This window comes from Mustela erminea, chromosome 6 (genome assembly GCF_009829155.1).
Source record: "Mustela erminea isolate mMusErm1 chromosome 6, mMusErm1.Pri, whole genome shotgun sequence".
NCBI lineage: Eukaryota > Metazoa > Chordata > Mammalia > Carnivora > Mustelidae > Mustela > Mustela erminea.
In genome coordinates this window covers 50,078,712-50,095,647 of record NC_045619.1, presented here as the reverse complement: position 1 = coordinate 50,095,647, position 16,936 = coordinate 50,078,712, and the positions used below count along the sequence as shown (strand labels likewise).

At 39.8% G+C, this 16,936-nt stretch overlaps 1 protein-coding gene across 8 annotated transcripts in view; it reads right to left on the bottom strand.

Annotated features, from left to right (window-relative positions):
- GRIP1 (glutamate receptor interacting protein 1) overlaps window positions 1-16,936 on the bottom strand; it is a 678,373-nt gene that overhangs the window by 232,696 nt on the left and 428,741 nt on the right. For 2 of the 8 annotated variants that reach the window (XM_032347115.1, XM_032347117.1), the window contains exons 1-2: window positions 9,707-9,728; window positions 8,383-8,682 (exon numbers count right to left, since the gene is read on the bottom strand). The exons of the other annotated variants lie outside the window; for them this stretch is intronic. In XM_032347115.1, coding sequence (XP_032203006.1) covers window positions 8,383-8,665 — 283 coding nt within the window. In that variant the 5' untranslated portion in view covers window positions 8,666-8,682; window positions 9,707-9,728. Of the gene's footprint in view, window positions 1-8,382; window positions 8,683-9,706; window positions 9,729-16,936 lie in introns of those variants that run through there. 8 annotated transcript variants of the gene reach the window in all.

Here is a 16,936-nt window from a genome sequence, read left to right as displayed (position 1 = left end):
TCCCATGTTAGGTCCTTATGCTTTTTTTTTTTTAATTTACAAAAGATGATAAAGAGTTAAAGAAAGTAACTGTATTCAGTTTAAAGATCTCAACTTTTAATTTTCTCCACTAAGAAAGTAGCATCCTGGGACCAAATTTTCCTTTAAGACCACAGAATCCTCTACTGATCTCACAGCCCTCCTGGTCTTGCTTAGGCCTATCATACAACTTCCTGGCGCAAGTGTCTATCATAGGCTAATGCAGGAGAGAGAGACATGGAAGGTCAAATAAATAGCATATAAAACTTCAACTTTCAGGGCAAAATGGGGACAGATAACAAAGCAAGCAAAATTCTGATTTAATAAATTACCTGCACTATCTAAAAGAGTTGTCTAAATAAATCACAATTTTCCCAGAAGTGCTGTACCATCTACCAAACGCAGTGAGAACAGTAAAGAAAAATCTTCTCTACGTTGTCAACCAAGACTCCGCATCACATATGCAAAGTCCGAGGGCCACTTCGAGATATGCCACAGACTTATATACACAATCGTCAAAAGCAACTTCCGCCTTCGGGGTGAGAACGTCATTGTTCACATGAAAGCATGCAGTGCTTTGTTTTTGTTTTTGTTATGGCTGGAGGTAGGAGTGAGGAGTTAGAGCGAATGAGACAAATGAACAAAGAGTTAAAAAAAAAAAAGAATGTTGAAACCATCAAGAAATGCTATATTTTACAAGTTATCCCACCAGAGTAAATAAATTATTCTGGGGGCACCAGGAATGTGACACAGAACTGTTTCAGGTGCATTCACATTTACCATTTTATTTAATCCTCAATATATCATCTTAGATAGGAATTACTTTTCCCACTTTATATATGAAGAGAGAGACACAGACAGAGATTAAAGAATTTGCCCGCGGTGACAGTGTGGGTAAGTAAAAGTGTTGGAAGTCAAACCTAGCTCTTACTCAAAGTACAGTACTTTGTCCACTATACTATTTCATTATGACTGCCTTAACAATAATTTTTTTTAAATGACAGCAAATAGGCAGAGGGAAGTAAGAGGCACAAACTTCCAGTGTTAAGTCACAGGATGAAATGCACAGCACAGGGAAGGTAGTCATGATGACTGTAATAACCGTGTGTGGTCTCAGAGGGCAAGTGGACCCACATCACTGTGTAATGTATAGAATTGTTAGATCATTAAGTTGTATACATAAAACTAATATAACATTGTGCACCAACTATAATGAAAAACAATCAGGAAAAAAAACCAATAAAAAAATAGCAAAATAATCAAGAAGTAATTAGCCAGATTCTTCTCTCTCCTCTCAGACTCTTCTATCTTTTTGGTCATATTCCTGCTTATTAGTTACTAAGAGGAATCACAGAAATAAAACATGGAACCAACTTTGTCAATTTTGGTCCTTCTTTAAAATTCAGATCATGATGTCCAAGAGGAGTCTTAGGATTTCTTTCTTCTTTTTTCTTTTTTGTCTCAGCCTTATATCCTGTAGTTTTATTTATGGCCCACGTAAAGTGTGTGTGGTGCAGCGTTGGCCCAGAGTGGGAACTCTGGAATGAGAAGGGTTGGGTATAAATCCAGAGGCAACACTTACAACTCTGTGCCCTTGGGCATCTTCTATAACCTGTGTCTCAGTATTGTTGAAAAATGAGGATTTCATCTCATGGTATGGTTTTGAGAGTCAAATAATATAATGTAGGTAAAGCATTTAATAGTTCCTGACAGATAACAAGAGCTTAATAAATGTAGGCATTACTATAGGCAGCAAATATACATGCACACATACTAATAAATGTTAGGGATTGGTATTATACTATACTAGTAGCACAGCTTATTACTAGTAAAGCAAACTTAGGTGCCGAGGTATGGGGGCAGGAACACAGCAGAAAGGATTAGGCAGAGGCTGAATTTGAGGTGGGTTTTGAAGAGTGAGCACAAGTCAGATACGAAGAAGGTATGTGTACTGGGAAGCAGGGTCTTTCAGGATGAGGGAATGATGCTAGTGAAATCACAAAGCATGAGCTTGCACAGTGTGTGGGGTAGGTAGGTGGGGTAGCACACCCGTGTTGAGGGACCAATCACAGTGAAGTAGTAGGAATGGAGATCACATTGAGGGAGACCCACAGGGATTGGACAGTAAGAGGAAAATGACTCTTCCAGGCAGGTAGGCTGTGAAAAGATGAAATGTTCTAGGAGTTAGAAAGAACCACAGAAAAGACTGATAAATAATCCAGCATAAAATGTCCACTTGAACAGCGATCAAACTCTTATTTCATTTACAAAATCTGCATTTTCTAGTATGAAGATACTAGAGGTATTTCAGAGGTACAGGTGTAGAAAACACCTGCATCAAATATCCTCACTGCTATTTTTTCTATTAAAAATTGCCACACACGAGAATGAGTGAAATCTGTTTTCTCATGACACATATAAGGAGCTAATGACTTTAGTACAAGTGCAGTTACACTACTAGAATTAAAACCGAAGTTGAGACAAACTTGAAGGAGATAGAATTTTAAAAATATCTGTCTGTATCCATCCCTGAACTGTGAGTAACCTCTTAAATGCATGATGTGCCTTTCCACACAGCTATGCCTTTCTCTAGAAAGTTCTCCTTTTTCCTTTTGGTCTGCTATCTTCTACGTTGGCCTTCAAAACTTAACGGAAGCATCATTTTCTCTGGGAGCCTTTTCCAAGCCCCCAATCTGCTTTAAATACACATCCTTTTGCTCCCAGCCCTCATGCATATTCCCATCTGAACAATTAAACTACATCACAACTGTTGGTGTTACATTTATTTGCAAACTGTGAGGTCGGTGAAGGTAGGGACCATGGTTATTCAGAATAGAGTTTGTGCATGACCCTACGCTCCTAATTACAAACATGTTCCTTAGCATACATGCGGATTAAATAATTTCATGTTGGTCATGACTTCAACATCAGACAAGCACAGACTGAAAAATGAATTCATTACCCTTAGACTAACAGGATGACTTCCAAACAGGCTTCTTGTTTCTCTACCTGAAAAACTACAAATTGAAAACATGGCAAAATGCCCCAAAGGCATCCGAGGCAGTACAGAAGTCTCAGATAATGCCTCTTGAAGTTGCTTTGGGCCGTGGTATAAACATGAATTCTTTCCTCCTCAGGTGCACTGAAACTCTACTTCGGTTTCCAGATCAGTCCACCTCCAAATCAATAGTTATGATTTTTCATTATTGTGAAAGAAGAACAACTCTCTCATCCACAAAATAGGCTGTTAACAGCATTGCTGGATCATTTTCTCCACGTACGAGCATAAAAACGAAAAGGGGAGTATTCAAGGGATTAATGTTTCAAGGTAAAACCATACAGCGTTTTGCCATAATCTTTCAAGAGAATCTCCTCTCTGGTTCTCCCAAAGCACATTTTCTATACCAAGAAAAATCACTTGAATTTCAAGGCAAAAACAGACAAAAAAAAGTGCCTGGAAATATTTTGTAAAACTTCAGTGCGGAAAAGTTCCTTACAGAACAGGAATAGAAGATGATTACACTGAGTTAGTGGATAAAAAAAACAAATTCAATGCTAAGAGTGTCAATAACTTTTTGAGAGGCTCCTCCAAATTTGAGCTCGATGCCCAAGATATGCCAGAGGGGGCTGCGTGTGGGAGCACACAGTGGGTAGACTCACATTTCCCCCTCATCTTAGATTAAATATAGCTTTATTAGACACATTGAGGTAGTCATTCTTGAGGGTTATTTTTCAGTCTAGCTCAGTTCCTTTAACCATGCCAGGCTCCACAGAAACAGGAATAACAAGAGCCAGTGCTGGTGCCTCACAGAACTCACAGAAACAGACACAGGCAGCCACCTGTGGTGAGTGCGAAGCTCCACGCACGTGATACCACAACAGCTGCTGTGGGCTCTGCAAAAACGGTGTAGCATCTGGGTTGAGTGTGAGCGATGAGCCTAAAAAGCGTCCAATCAAGTGAAGAAGTATGGGCATGGGTCTCTGAGAAGTCGACCCAAAGAAATCATCAGTTGAGAATCTGGTGAAGAAGTGAAAGGATCCCCAAGCGTGGTGGTGACATTATGGGTCATCTCTTTCTCTTTGGGGATGTATCCTGTAAAGGTCTTGGTGTTATCAGCCCTGGCATTGTGTAGAACACGCTCATGTTGGTCCAGTGAGACAGGGAACTAAGTATCACCCCTCTGAGTGAGCAAATCATACACTAGATTAACAATTTTTAAAAAGATGGAGAGGAAGGCAATATTTTCCATAACAATCACACTGCCAATGGAATGAGAAGCCTAGAATGAGAACAACAAGAGTCATAGACACACACAACATGACCATATTGCTTCCTTTGCCACTTCCTTCTTCAATATGAATGGACTGTGTCCCTCAGGGCCAAGTTACAAGGGTAAGTACAACAGGAAATAAGATAGAGACTCAGGTGGCCCTGTCAGTCCAGTGGGAGGACAAACTGGTGAGCAGATTCTTACAATGCAACGTTACATGGCACCCTAGGGAATGCTACAGGTGGGAAGGGAAGGCACAGTGGAAGCAACCAAACTGGACTTTGTGAGAAGAGGCAGGGAAGTAACATCTAAACTGAGGCCAACCAGAAAAAAAGGGGGTGGGGAGGAGAGAACTCCAGACTGATGGACCAACATATAAAAAAGTAGAGAGGCAACATGTACACACTCCCTGGGCTGGAAGCAGCTCCAGGCAGCCAGAACAAGGACCCCACTGGGAGGTGTGCACACGTGCGCCATAGCAACAGAGAAGAGAAACAGGCTAGGTTCGTAAGTAGGATCCAGATCACCACTAGCCCTGAGAACATATTAGGGACTTTAAGCTTTCTTTTTAGTCTAGTTGGGGGGAGGGCCATTACAGAACCTGCAGCGCACAAACGACAGAAGTAGATCTGTACTTCCTGAAGATCCTTCTTCTGCAGGGTGGATGACAGGTTGGAGGGGGCCACGCAGGGCTCAGGAGGGCAGTTAGGAATTTAATCTAAGTATTCCAAAGACCAACATTTGGAGATTGTTTAGAGTAATTTTAAAGCCCATTTAGAAGAATAAGTGAGTGAGAATAGATGCGACTCCTAAACTCTTCATCCTCTGTCCTAGCCAAGACATTAAATTCACTGTATAACTACTGTCATTGAAATAGAGTGATAATAGTGCAGAAATGAAGCAGTCAGGTGGTTGGAACAAAGACTCAAGAAATATATGGGAATTTAGGTCATGACAAAGTGGCAAGTGGAATTGTTTAAAAAACTAATTGAGCTTTAACTGTACCTAACAACAAAATAAATTCCAGAGGAAGTAAAGATTTAAATGTACTAAACAAAAACAGGTAAAAACAAAGTTAGGCAGTTCACAAAAGGAGAAGAGCAAAGGCTCAGTAAACAGGGATACCAACTTTTACCCAGCAGACTGGCAAGAATGTAAAAAGATAATATTCCTGGACAGTGAGATTATAGGGGAATCAGGGCACTCCCACTCCCTTGGAGAGAATATCAAATTGGTATGTCCTTTCTGGAAGACAGTTTAGTAATATAAATCAAACTCTTAAAAATGTGCATGTTGTTTGATCTAGAAACCCCATGCCTAGGAATTTATCCTAAGGAAATAACTGGACAGCTACCTAAACATGTATGTACAATGGTGGCAATTGCAACAATTTTTAAATTTATTAATAATTTTTAAAAATTATGTTATGTTAGTCACCATATGTTAGTTTTTGATGTAGTGTTCCAGGATTCATTGTTTGTGTATAACATCCAGTGCTCCACATAATACGTGCCCTCCTTAATACCCATCATTGGGCTCACCCATCCCCCCATCTCCCCATCCCTCTAAAACCCTCAGTTTGATTCCTGGGGTCCATAGTATCTCATGGTTCGTTAACAATTTGAATAGATACTAGTGACAACTAAAATGTCCTGAAACAATGAAGTACTGTAGAACCATTTAATGTAAAGATACGGAACGATTTTAATGACATGAAAAATATTCGCAGCCTATTGATAAGTGAATAAACAAGATCACAGAACAGAATGGATAGTATGATTCTATCATAGGTATTTGCACTGGAAAAAAGAGGGAAGTTTATATAGAACTGTCGACAGTTTTCTCCATTGAGATTAGAATTGATTTCTGTTTTCTCCTGTGTTTTCTGAAAATTTATTGCCAGAACTACTTTTATAATCAGAAAAAAAGCCCTCGATTTCCCTTTACAAAGACGTGTCAAGAATATTGTTGATGGCAGAGTTAACTCAAGAGGAGGCAGGAAAGAGCATGTGCCTGTGTCATATTCCAAGCCATTAATAAGGGCCTGCAGTGTCTCCTTTAGATCCAAGGGAAAAACTGGACATAGGAAGACTTTCTACAACAAACCTTCAAAAAACGATATTTACCCCAAAGGTAGAGATGTCATGAAAAGAAGGGGCACCTGCACTCCAATGTTCACAGCAGCAATGTCCACAGTAGTCAAACTGTGGAAGGAGCCAAGATGCCCTTCAACAGATGAAGGGATAAAGATGATGTGGTCCATATACACGATGGAATATTACTCAGACATGAGAAAGGATGAATGCCCAATTTTGCACCCATGTGGATGGAACTAGAGGGAATTATGCTAAGTGACCTAAGTCAAGCAGAGAAAGACAATTACCCTATGGTTTCACTCCTATGTGGCACATAAGCAATAGCATGCAGGACCACAGAGAAGGGAGGGAAATCCAAAGGGGGAGAAATCAGAGAGGGAGACAAACCATGAAAGACTCCGGACCCCAGGAAACAAACGGAGGGTTTTAGAGAGGAGAGGATGTGGGGAGAGGGTAACAGGGTGATGGGTATTGAGGAGGGCACGTGTTGTGATGGTCACTGGTTGTTATACTTAACTAAGGAATCACTGAACACATCAAAAACTAATTATGTACTATACAGTGGTTAACTGAACAAAATCATAATAAAAAAAGATGAAAATCCTTGTCAGAAAAGCCAACAGTCTTACTGACTAAATTACAATATATTTTACAGTTCGATCGCATGGATAATCTAGACGGCTGAACCGCACTTTCACACTCAATCCCCATTATCATGCTTGCCTGTTGATCAAACCACGTCAAATATTTATAATACAACTTGGGTTAAAGAATTATAGTTTTCAGGTGCTTGGGTGGCTCAGTTAAACGTCTGCCTTCAGCTCAGGTCATGATCTCAGAGACATGGGATCGAGTCCCACATTAGGCTTCCTGCTCAGCGGGGAGTCTGCTTCTCCCTCTCCCTCTGCCCCTCCATTCCCTCTCTTGCTCTCTCTCTAACAAATAAATAAAAATACTTAATAAAAAAAAAAAGAAACGTTTTCTCTCGTGTAGGGCATGCCACAGTTGCATGAATTCTCGTGCCATTTTATGTTTTTTCACTTATGAAAAAATAAAAAGCTGTTTGATATACTCTAATTTTGCCTATCAAGCCTAGCACGTATTATTATGGTGAATGTTGTTTTCATAATAATTCAAAATCAATAATACTACATGCCACCTTACTTTTGTAATGTATGGCTTCCCATGTTTAGTGAAGAAACAGGCATTCTTATTATTAGTATCAATATTATTATTCCTACTTATACAGATAAGAGGAGGAGGTGATATCCCCAGAGTTTTCAAGGTCAGTCACAAATGCAGATTCATACCTGGTTTTACTTTCCTGGTGGTAATTTTTTTTCCTGCCTTCTACAAATAAGACTTTTTAAATGAGAAATACTAGAGTTGAATAATTTTATTTTCTTGTAATCTACATAATGCAGAATTTTAAAATTACAGAGGTCATAAATTTCAGTCTCCTGATCTTATTGAGAAAGAAACTGAAGCCCAGGGAGAGGAAATGACTTCTCATATCTCAGCTCATTAGTAGAATAGGAACCAGACCTCAAGTCACTTATTTCCATTATAGTGTTCATTGCGCTACAGAGAGAAACTGAGGACCCTACTATAGTCATGACGATTTAAGAGCAGTTCACGTACATTTAGTTCCCACAATAACCCTGTGAGGTGTTACTACTGTTATTCCCATTTTGGAGAATTTAAGTGACTTTGTAACACCTTTAGTCATAGAGCACAAGGCTTTCTAGCTAAGGCCAGAGCTTTTGCACTCTGAAATCAAGGCTCGGGTGTGCTTTCCATAACTAACTCTCAATTCGAAAGGAGCCATTGCTGTAAAGTTTTGGAAACTTAAAATTATATAGCAATCTTATAAAAAGATTCACAAAGTGTAAGATAATTATTTTCCAAGAAAAAAAATCTTTCGATCATAGATCTTCTCAAAGCATAGGCTTTCTATAGATAATGAAAACTGAACTCAGAGAATAATGAAAGCTTACCACTGTTTAGTTTAGCAAGAAATTCGAGAGGGTTCTGATCCAAGTTAACCTTTGTATCATTAATATCAGGTGGCTTACAGCTTAAATAGAAATCATCAATGTAAGCGTCTAGGGCTTCGGAGGCAGAGAAATACGGCTTTTCTTTATACTGGATGGAACCATCAATATTAAAGGAGATGCTGTTGAAGACTAAAGTTGCTGGAAGAGAAGGTTCAGAAGTGCTAAAGTGATGTTTCTTAACTGACTTTGCCATGATTTTTTCAAACTGGGCTGCAATGTCCATTCATCTTTCAAAAAACCCTAAACACAGAAAAAGGTAGACACGATTTCAGTTAAATAGGGCTGGGTGATGATATAGAATCCTTGCTACTCTTTGCATCGTGTGTATTTATTTTCTTACAAAAGCAATTGCTTTTTCTCCCCTTCTATGCTTTATGTATATTGAGCTCTCAAGCAATGTTCACCGATTTAACAGTTTTACTGACATGGCCAGAAGTAGAAGTTGCACTTTAGAAACAAATTAGGGAACTAGAATATAAGCTTTGCCAGGTAAAGTATAACACAGAGGTTTTACTTTCCTTTGGTTTTAGTTTTACTGGATTGGATGAGTAATTGAGGAGTCTTGAGATATTTTTATTTACTACAATAAAACAGGACAAGCCTCCAGAATCATGTTGTAGTTTTTATTCCCTATGCCTGTTTCCACTCCATGAATGGGACAGGGGAAGCCATGTAAGAAGACAAGAAAACAGGAATAGAGGACCCTGGTACAAAAATGATGTCAGAGACTGGGAAGCAAGATGAAGTGTGTGTTGAAAGGAATAGATTTAGTAGGACATTGGGTCCTCTGATCTTCTAGTACTCTGGCCTTCATGCAAGAGTTCAGCTGCCATGAGCCTTTGTAGTCCCACCTTCCATCAACCTCTTCCTCTCCACAGCAACTATGAAAAACAGGTGCTATCAGTAGTCTCATTTCCAAGATAAGAATATGACGGCACAAGGAGATGAAATAGCTTGTCTGAAGGTATAGAGCAAGGAATCAATAGCTAAAGTTGGATTCCAGTGGTTGGATCTGAGCTTGAACTTAACCACTGCACTAGACCACCAGCCCCACCGTCTCAGGTGTGCTGGAATTGCTGGTGTGACCTGTGATCTCTAAACGTCAGCCACAGGTAACATGCCAGAATCGTCTGCCAAGGTTGGGTGCCTGAGTTCCGTGGTGTCTCATTTCTCCAACATTTAAGAGCATTCACTGGTATGTGCAAGGGGAAATGCCATTTATTTGATAACAACATATAAGTAATGCCAAAGAGAGAGTACTCACTTTTCAGTCCTTTGAAATTCAAATGGATACGTTGTAGTTTCAGAATGTTACATTACATGACATCATAATGCCCCAAATTTCCATCTGTGGAGTATTGTTTTGTTTCCTCTAATGTAATGAAGTTATACCGAGGCCTCAGAACCTGAAGAAAACTATAGATCCTCTTTCCACAAAAATGCACAATGGCAGACACAAATACAATGGGCTCTAAGATTCTGGTAGCTCATTCACAGTCCTCTTGCAGCTGAACCCTACAGGAAGACTTTCTATCCAAAGGAAATGATAGACACGGGAAGAAAGGAAGGACAAGAAGGCTAATTAGGAAAAGAACAGCAAGAAGATTCTTACCAGGAACAAAACAAACTAACATGGCACCATCTACTCTTGGAAATATGATAAGAATATATATTCTGTTATTTTAAAGGCTTAGCTCAAAACGTACTTTTCGTTTGTAAATCATAATCATGGTCATCTTTGTCATCCTCCTCTAGATCTGTGAGTATGAACTGTTACTAAAACATACGAAGGGCTTTAGAACAAAGGAAGAAGTAGGTTCAATTCAGTTCTATCTTTCACTAGCTCTGTGCCTCTATCCCCTCCCTAATATGTGATTTCATCCTTTTTAAATTCTGCTTAATAATACTTCACTCATAGAGTGGCTGCTTTGATCTTCTGCTACTTTGTACCAGAATGGTCACATCAGGGGTAAAATACTGAAATACTTTCAGAACAGCTTGTAAAAGCTGCTGCCCTTCAGATGTAACCTCCCACCCCATGCCTACCTCCTGTACCAGTGCCTTCTTGCTACCTCAGCCCTGACCCACCTCACCCGGAAGCCCTCAGACCTTCCCACAATCCAGCAAGATAAGGGGTACTCTCTGGCTCTCTAGGACTCTGCACCAGCTCTGGCTGATGTCCCTTCTGTCTGGCCAGTGTCTGGCCATACAGATTATTAAATGTGTTGAATATCATCCATGAGAAGATAATGGTATGCAGAACCTGTTAATGTTTTTCCTTTCCTTGTCCTTAGGTACTTTGCCTTACCCAATTCATACGAATCATAGCTTGACCTACATGACAGGTGGATATGTGTCTTATGCCCTCTCTAAGTTCAAACAAAATAAGGAGTGGATGAGTATCCCAGGCTTTCCAGCCCATGGCAGTTGCTTGATACAGGTGTATCGAACTGAATCTCAGTCAAGATGTTCCTTTTACTATAAAGCATTCCAGCGTGATTCCTGCAACCGTGACAATGTTCAGGAAGATCAAGTCCTTTGGGTTTATGAGTAGCTGCTGAGAGAAACAAAATGGGCAAATAGGATAACGTTATCAAGTCAAGGATTTAATGAGAGGAGGGTTCAATGCACAGAACAAGAAGCTGATGAGGGAGCTGGTGAGATTATCATCCATGGGGGCAATATTTTTGAGGTTCACTTACAGCAAATCCTTAGCACCAGACTGTCCTATGTGCATCTCTAGCTCAAAGTCCAGTTTTAACTGGAAATTTAAAGGTGTTTTCTGTATCACCTAACTGCATGAATAACACTGTAAAGGAAACTTGATATTTACATATTTCTAAAACAATATAGAGGGAAAAATCAATGTGTGAGACATGTCGATAGTCCTGGTGAGTGAACGTTATTTATAAACTTAGGTTTATTTCGTGGCTTCCATTTTATCATACACATGGTGATGTCCAAATTCATTCTCTTGGATTTTCACCTCTTTTTTTTTTACTTGTAGGGGATAAGCAAAGAAAGGAATGACTACTCTTCTAGTTTAAAAGCAAGATGACCATATGGAAGAACTAAGAGAAGAAAAAAAATCAATAATTTCCTAACTAGAAATCAAATAAAATGCAGATTGTCTGGCTATTTCCCCTGGCAATTTCATGTTTGAAGTTGGTCCACCTCTATTCTCTTTGATAGTATTTTAAAAGATGAATTCAATCTATAAAACCTCAGAGACCATCCATCAACCAGGAGGCAACAGATTCCTGAAGAATATAGAAGATTTTAAGTAGGACTAGAGAATATCATTAGCTCTGTCTTCCTTATTACTTCAGGTCACATCAGACTCAGTCAAAGAAGTGGAGTCCCTCGATCCTGGGCAGGTAGAAAGGTTTAGAGATTTGCACAAAGTTCAGTTTCCTTCTCTCATTCAATTCAATTAAACACAAAATTATTGACTGCCAATGCGTAAGGAATCATGCTAAGTGCTGCATAGGGATACAGTGATGGATTAGACTTTATTTCCTCACAAGAAGCTTATAGTCTAGTAGGAAGGATAAAAGCAGCACATAAATAAGTGCTATCCAAGAAAGGGCACACTAGTTAGTGCCATCGAGCACCCCCAAGGGTGACTGGAATACAGAGAAGAGAGAAATTACCTCTGCTTGATGGAATTGGGGAAAGTTTCATTTTAGACAGACTATTTAAACTAGGACTTGCAAAAGAGGTAGGATTTAGAAACATGGAAATGGGGGAAAACACAATCCAGGAAGAAGGAACCACATAATCAAAGGCAGTGAAATAGAGATACAAAGAGAGATACCTGCTTGCATGTCTAGATGGAGGACTAGATCTGATTTTCTTGGGTTGTCAGGTAGTGAGAGAAGAGGGTGGAAATACAATCTTTTCTACTGGACAGCCAAAGTGGTGAGCTTCAGGGCCAGGTATGATATCTACCTTACAGAAAAGGAAAACTGAGCCGCAGAGAGCTTTGAGAGTGCTCTCAGGGAACAGATCTAGTGAGTAGCAGATCTGAGACTTAGAACGTCAAAGGTCATATTCTTTCCACCGCATCCCCAGGTTCACCATCTACCTGTCTTCCCCCAAGAACAGCTGAGTAAAATAAGCACAGACTTTCCTGGCCATGCCTTGCCTCTGTACCTGGTGATGAACTCCAAATCCAAGCGAGAGTATCCTGCCCTACCTGTGCAGCAACCAGAAGTCTGTACCCCAGCTTAGATCATTGGTGGACTAATGTTTTTGAAAGTCTATTTGGGCGTGGGGGTGGAGGGCACCTGGGTGGCTCAGGTCATGATCTTGGAATCCTGGGATCGAGCCCCACATCAGGCTCTCTGCTCAGTGGGGAGACTGCTTCCCCCTCTATCTCTGCCTGCCTCTCTGCCTACTTGTGTTCTCCACCCCTCTCTCTGTCAAATAAATAAATAAATCTTAAAAGAAGAAGAAGAAGAAGAAGGAGGAGGAGGAGAAGAAAAGAAGAAGAAAAGAAAGTCTACTTGGGTCATCTAGTCAATGGGATATATTACTAGCCAGAGCCCATAGATGCCAGCTATCTCAGGATGCTTGAGGGAGACAAGAAACATCAGGGCAGAAATATTCCTTAATCTTACAGGTTTTGTCCAAGAAATGTAGTAATCAAATAAAACGTGTTTTACTCAAGAGAGATTATCTTCTCTGTTGTCACTCTGATTCTGATAAAGTTTTGAGCCTTCAAAGATCAAGCTATAGACACGCTATGCTTCAGAATTTGAATTTTAGTAGAATAAAGTCCCTGCAATGCAACTTTAAGTTTCTTGGTATGGAGGGCCTAATGGAAATACTTCGCCCATTACATTAATCGCCAGACACTGTGACAATACCTTGTACCTGTAATACCTTCTTTGAAGGACAGCTTACACATATAGTCACTATTATTAACTATTCAGATTTTAAACCACAGGCTGATTCTTAATTACTGAGAAAGAATTAGAGAGGAAACCAGTGTTTGAAACACGTAGGACTTCACAGATCAAAAATGTTCTCTTTGAGGCTTGTTCAGTAGTAATTTGGTACACGGTAGACAATGGGCAATAATGTAAACTGGTGCTACCCTTGTGTTTTGCAGTTTGGGGTATGTAATATATTATTTTGTTTATTATTTACAACAGGTGGAGTTGAAGAAAAGAGAGAGAGAGAGAGAGAATCTCAAGCAGATTCCCAGCTGAGCGTGGAGCCGAATGTGAGGCTTGTGACCATGAGATCATGACCTGAGCCAAAATAAAAAGTCAGACCCTTAACTGACTGAGCCACCTCGGGTCCCTGGGGTATGTAATATTTTAGGTTAATAGCTTACCACAGTGTTCTGTCACAATCTTTTGCAAACCCAAATAGCAACCCTTATAGACACATGTAAAGAATAAATACTTACAGTAAATGCAGAAAGGTAATACAGAGCAGAGTGTCAGGCGTCTGGCCCTGGTAGCACACTGATTAGTTTCACATCTAGCAGCATGACTTGGGGCAAACTACCCAACTTCTCTGTCCCTAAACTTCCTCATCTCTAAAATGGTAATAAGAACCAATTCAGGGGCGCCTGGGTGGCTCAGTGGGTTAAACCTCTGCCTTTGGCTCAGGTAATGATCTCAGGGTCCTGGGATCAAGCCCCGCTTTGGGGGGTCTCTGCTCAGCAGGGAGCCTGCTTCTCCTCTCTCTCTCTCTCTGCCTGCCTCTCTGCCTACTGTGATCTCTGTCTGTCAAATAAATAAATAAAATCTTTAAAAAAATTAAAAAAAAATTTTTAAAAAAGAACCAATTCACAGCCCTGATGTAAGGGGATGATATGGTTAACATGTAGAAAAATGCCTTAATATACATGGAAGGTGTTCAGTAAATGGAAGTTGCAGTTATTATGATTGCTTAATATACATTAGTATGTATCACCTACTTGTGATAGGACCTCTTGCTAGAATATTCATTTCCCATGGGGACACATATATTTTGTGATTTCAGGGAATTCTACCCTGCCCAGACAAGCTGTGGTGTAGCAACTTTGGAATATTAAGCACCAAAATAAGAAGCCTAGAATTCCATTCATTGTATCCATTAATCTCCTTAAATTCACATTCCATAGATAAAAGGATTATCCTAAAGCAGGATCGATACTTGATTCATTCCACATTCTAGAATCTTCTGTAGAGCCCAGGAAGCCTGAGGCTGGAGGAGAGGCATCAGCAAAATTTAAATTATTTCCTAAATCTTAAGCTTTAAGAGTTATTGTGTTCTGCTCTAGGGACTGCTTTTCTCTCTATGTCATTTAGCGTTTTTTTCCCCCAAAACATATTCAGTTTCTCTTTATTTCCAAATCAGAATACCCACCATTATTGTTCTTCTAATGTAGATGTGAGCACTTCAGCAAAAATAGCTGCCAAAAGGCTTTAAAAGATTTTATTCACTTTAATACGCCATGACTAATTGGGGAAAACAGCAAACAAGCACATTAGGATCATATCTGTAGGCCTGTAACCACTCACTGGCACATGGGCGACACGTTCAGTGGATTGTATTGCGTAATGAGGAAAAAATTCCTTTGCTTGGTGGAAATCTCTGTGAATATAATTGCAAGGAGGAGGAAAGGAGTTTTTACTCAGGGTTTCTAAACTAGAGAATATCATCCATCACCTCTGAATACATTGTTTTTATTATGGAAAAGATATTAGAATCAGAAAGGGAGCACATGCACTCTGCATTTTGAGTTTTCTCAGCAAAGGCGGTGGCATCTGGAAATTATTGTGAAAAAATTAAAACACTAGGAAGTAAAGGGGGTTCCGGGTAAGTTTAATGGAAGAGAAGTAAGGGGGTTCTGTTTAAGTTTAATGGAAGAGAAGTATTCTACTTTTTGGGAAAAATGAACAAAAATTTCTTAATACAAAATCAAATGAGGAAAAACAAATTCTTACTCCACTACTCCTATGTGTAGGCCCTACAGTGGGGGCTACGGAGAAAAACAACTATCAGAGATGCCTTTGCCTTCTTGGAGATTCTAAAACAGTGGGAGACAGAAGCATGATTTTGAGATTTAGCAACTGGCATGGAGCAGCTTGTGTTAAGGTGACGAGTAGAGTCAACAAGTAAAGCCTTGCACAGGCGGTGCTGGGCAAAGTATCCCACTTGCAAGCTGAGGCGCCATGTCCTCCTCTCTCCACATGCTTTTCCCTCATTTGACCAAAGCTGATTTGACTAATGAGAAGTCTAGCCTTTCCTCTTAGAATCTGATGAAAGATTTCCACTTCTGGGACCCTGACTTGGGACTTTCTTTAGGGCCTATGTATGCCTCACAAATGGCAGAAAGGCACAGATGAGGATTATAAAACAGGCTACAAGCTTTTCATTTCTAGTTCATTTGATCTATGAAGCAGAAATGCCAGTTGCTTGACCTGAAAGATTCGAGATACAAAGAATACTAAAAACAAAACAAAACTCCAACACTGAAGTATTTTGATTTGGTTGTTCTAGGGTAAACTTTATTGTGCTCACAATTAATTGTGTCAGAGGAGTTGCAGTTGGTGAATGAGTGATGGCTCTGCCACTCTTGGTATGAGCTGGGTCCTTGATTCCTTGATAGTGATTCTAGATCCCAGGTTCTCAGTTTTCACACATAATCTTCACTGAGTTTCCAAATTTACAAAGGAATCAAAACCCCCCATGAATCTCTTTCCCTCAAGTATTAACATGTAATCAATCTAACTACTACTCTATTATAATTTTCCAAATATCTGTTTTGCCAAACACCAAGCTACTAAAAACAGGGCATGTTATAAATTTTAGGTACCTTTGTAAGGTGAACAGCTCACATCTTCACACAATTTTTAACAATTTTATACTAGCCTACCTATCTCCTAAAAGTATCACCTAATGTGAATACTCATTTGGGAAACAGAAGTAGCAAACAATCTATCATCTCCAAATTAGCGGTTCCTCCATTTATTAATCTGATGTACTACAAGCTTTATCCCAGTATTAACTGTTCTTCGGTTTCTTACACACCTTGGCATGTCAGCATTTATGTCACCAAGATGATATCGAACTCAAAAAATTGTTGACCGATGCTAGACCTAAAGGAAGAAACTATTTGCTATAAGAACATGGCAAATCTACCATAAATCCCATCCAAGAGATTTTTTCTTCTGCTCATACCAAACACATAGCAGCGAAAACTTAAAACAAAACTAAGAGAGCATAGGCACACTTCAAAACAAAATAAGCATCTCTGTGGCCCAAACTTCGAACTGAAATGTACACTATTGGGTGGAAACTGGAGTGGCCTATTGGGCTCAGGGTTGGATAGACTGTAGTGGCCTGATGAACACATAGAATCTGAGAGAAACGAGATTAAAAGCCCATGGATGCAGGATGTCAGTGGTTCTAGGATCATCACATGAGACAGTGAGGTGGAACAGGCATCCTTGCTAGGGGGCAGAGGTTGAAGATGCTGTGACCACTACCA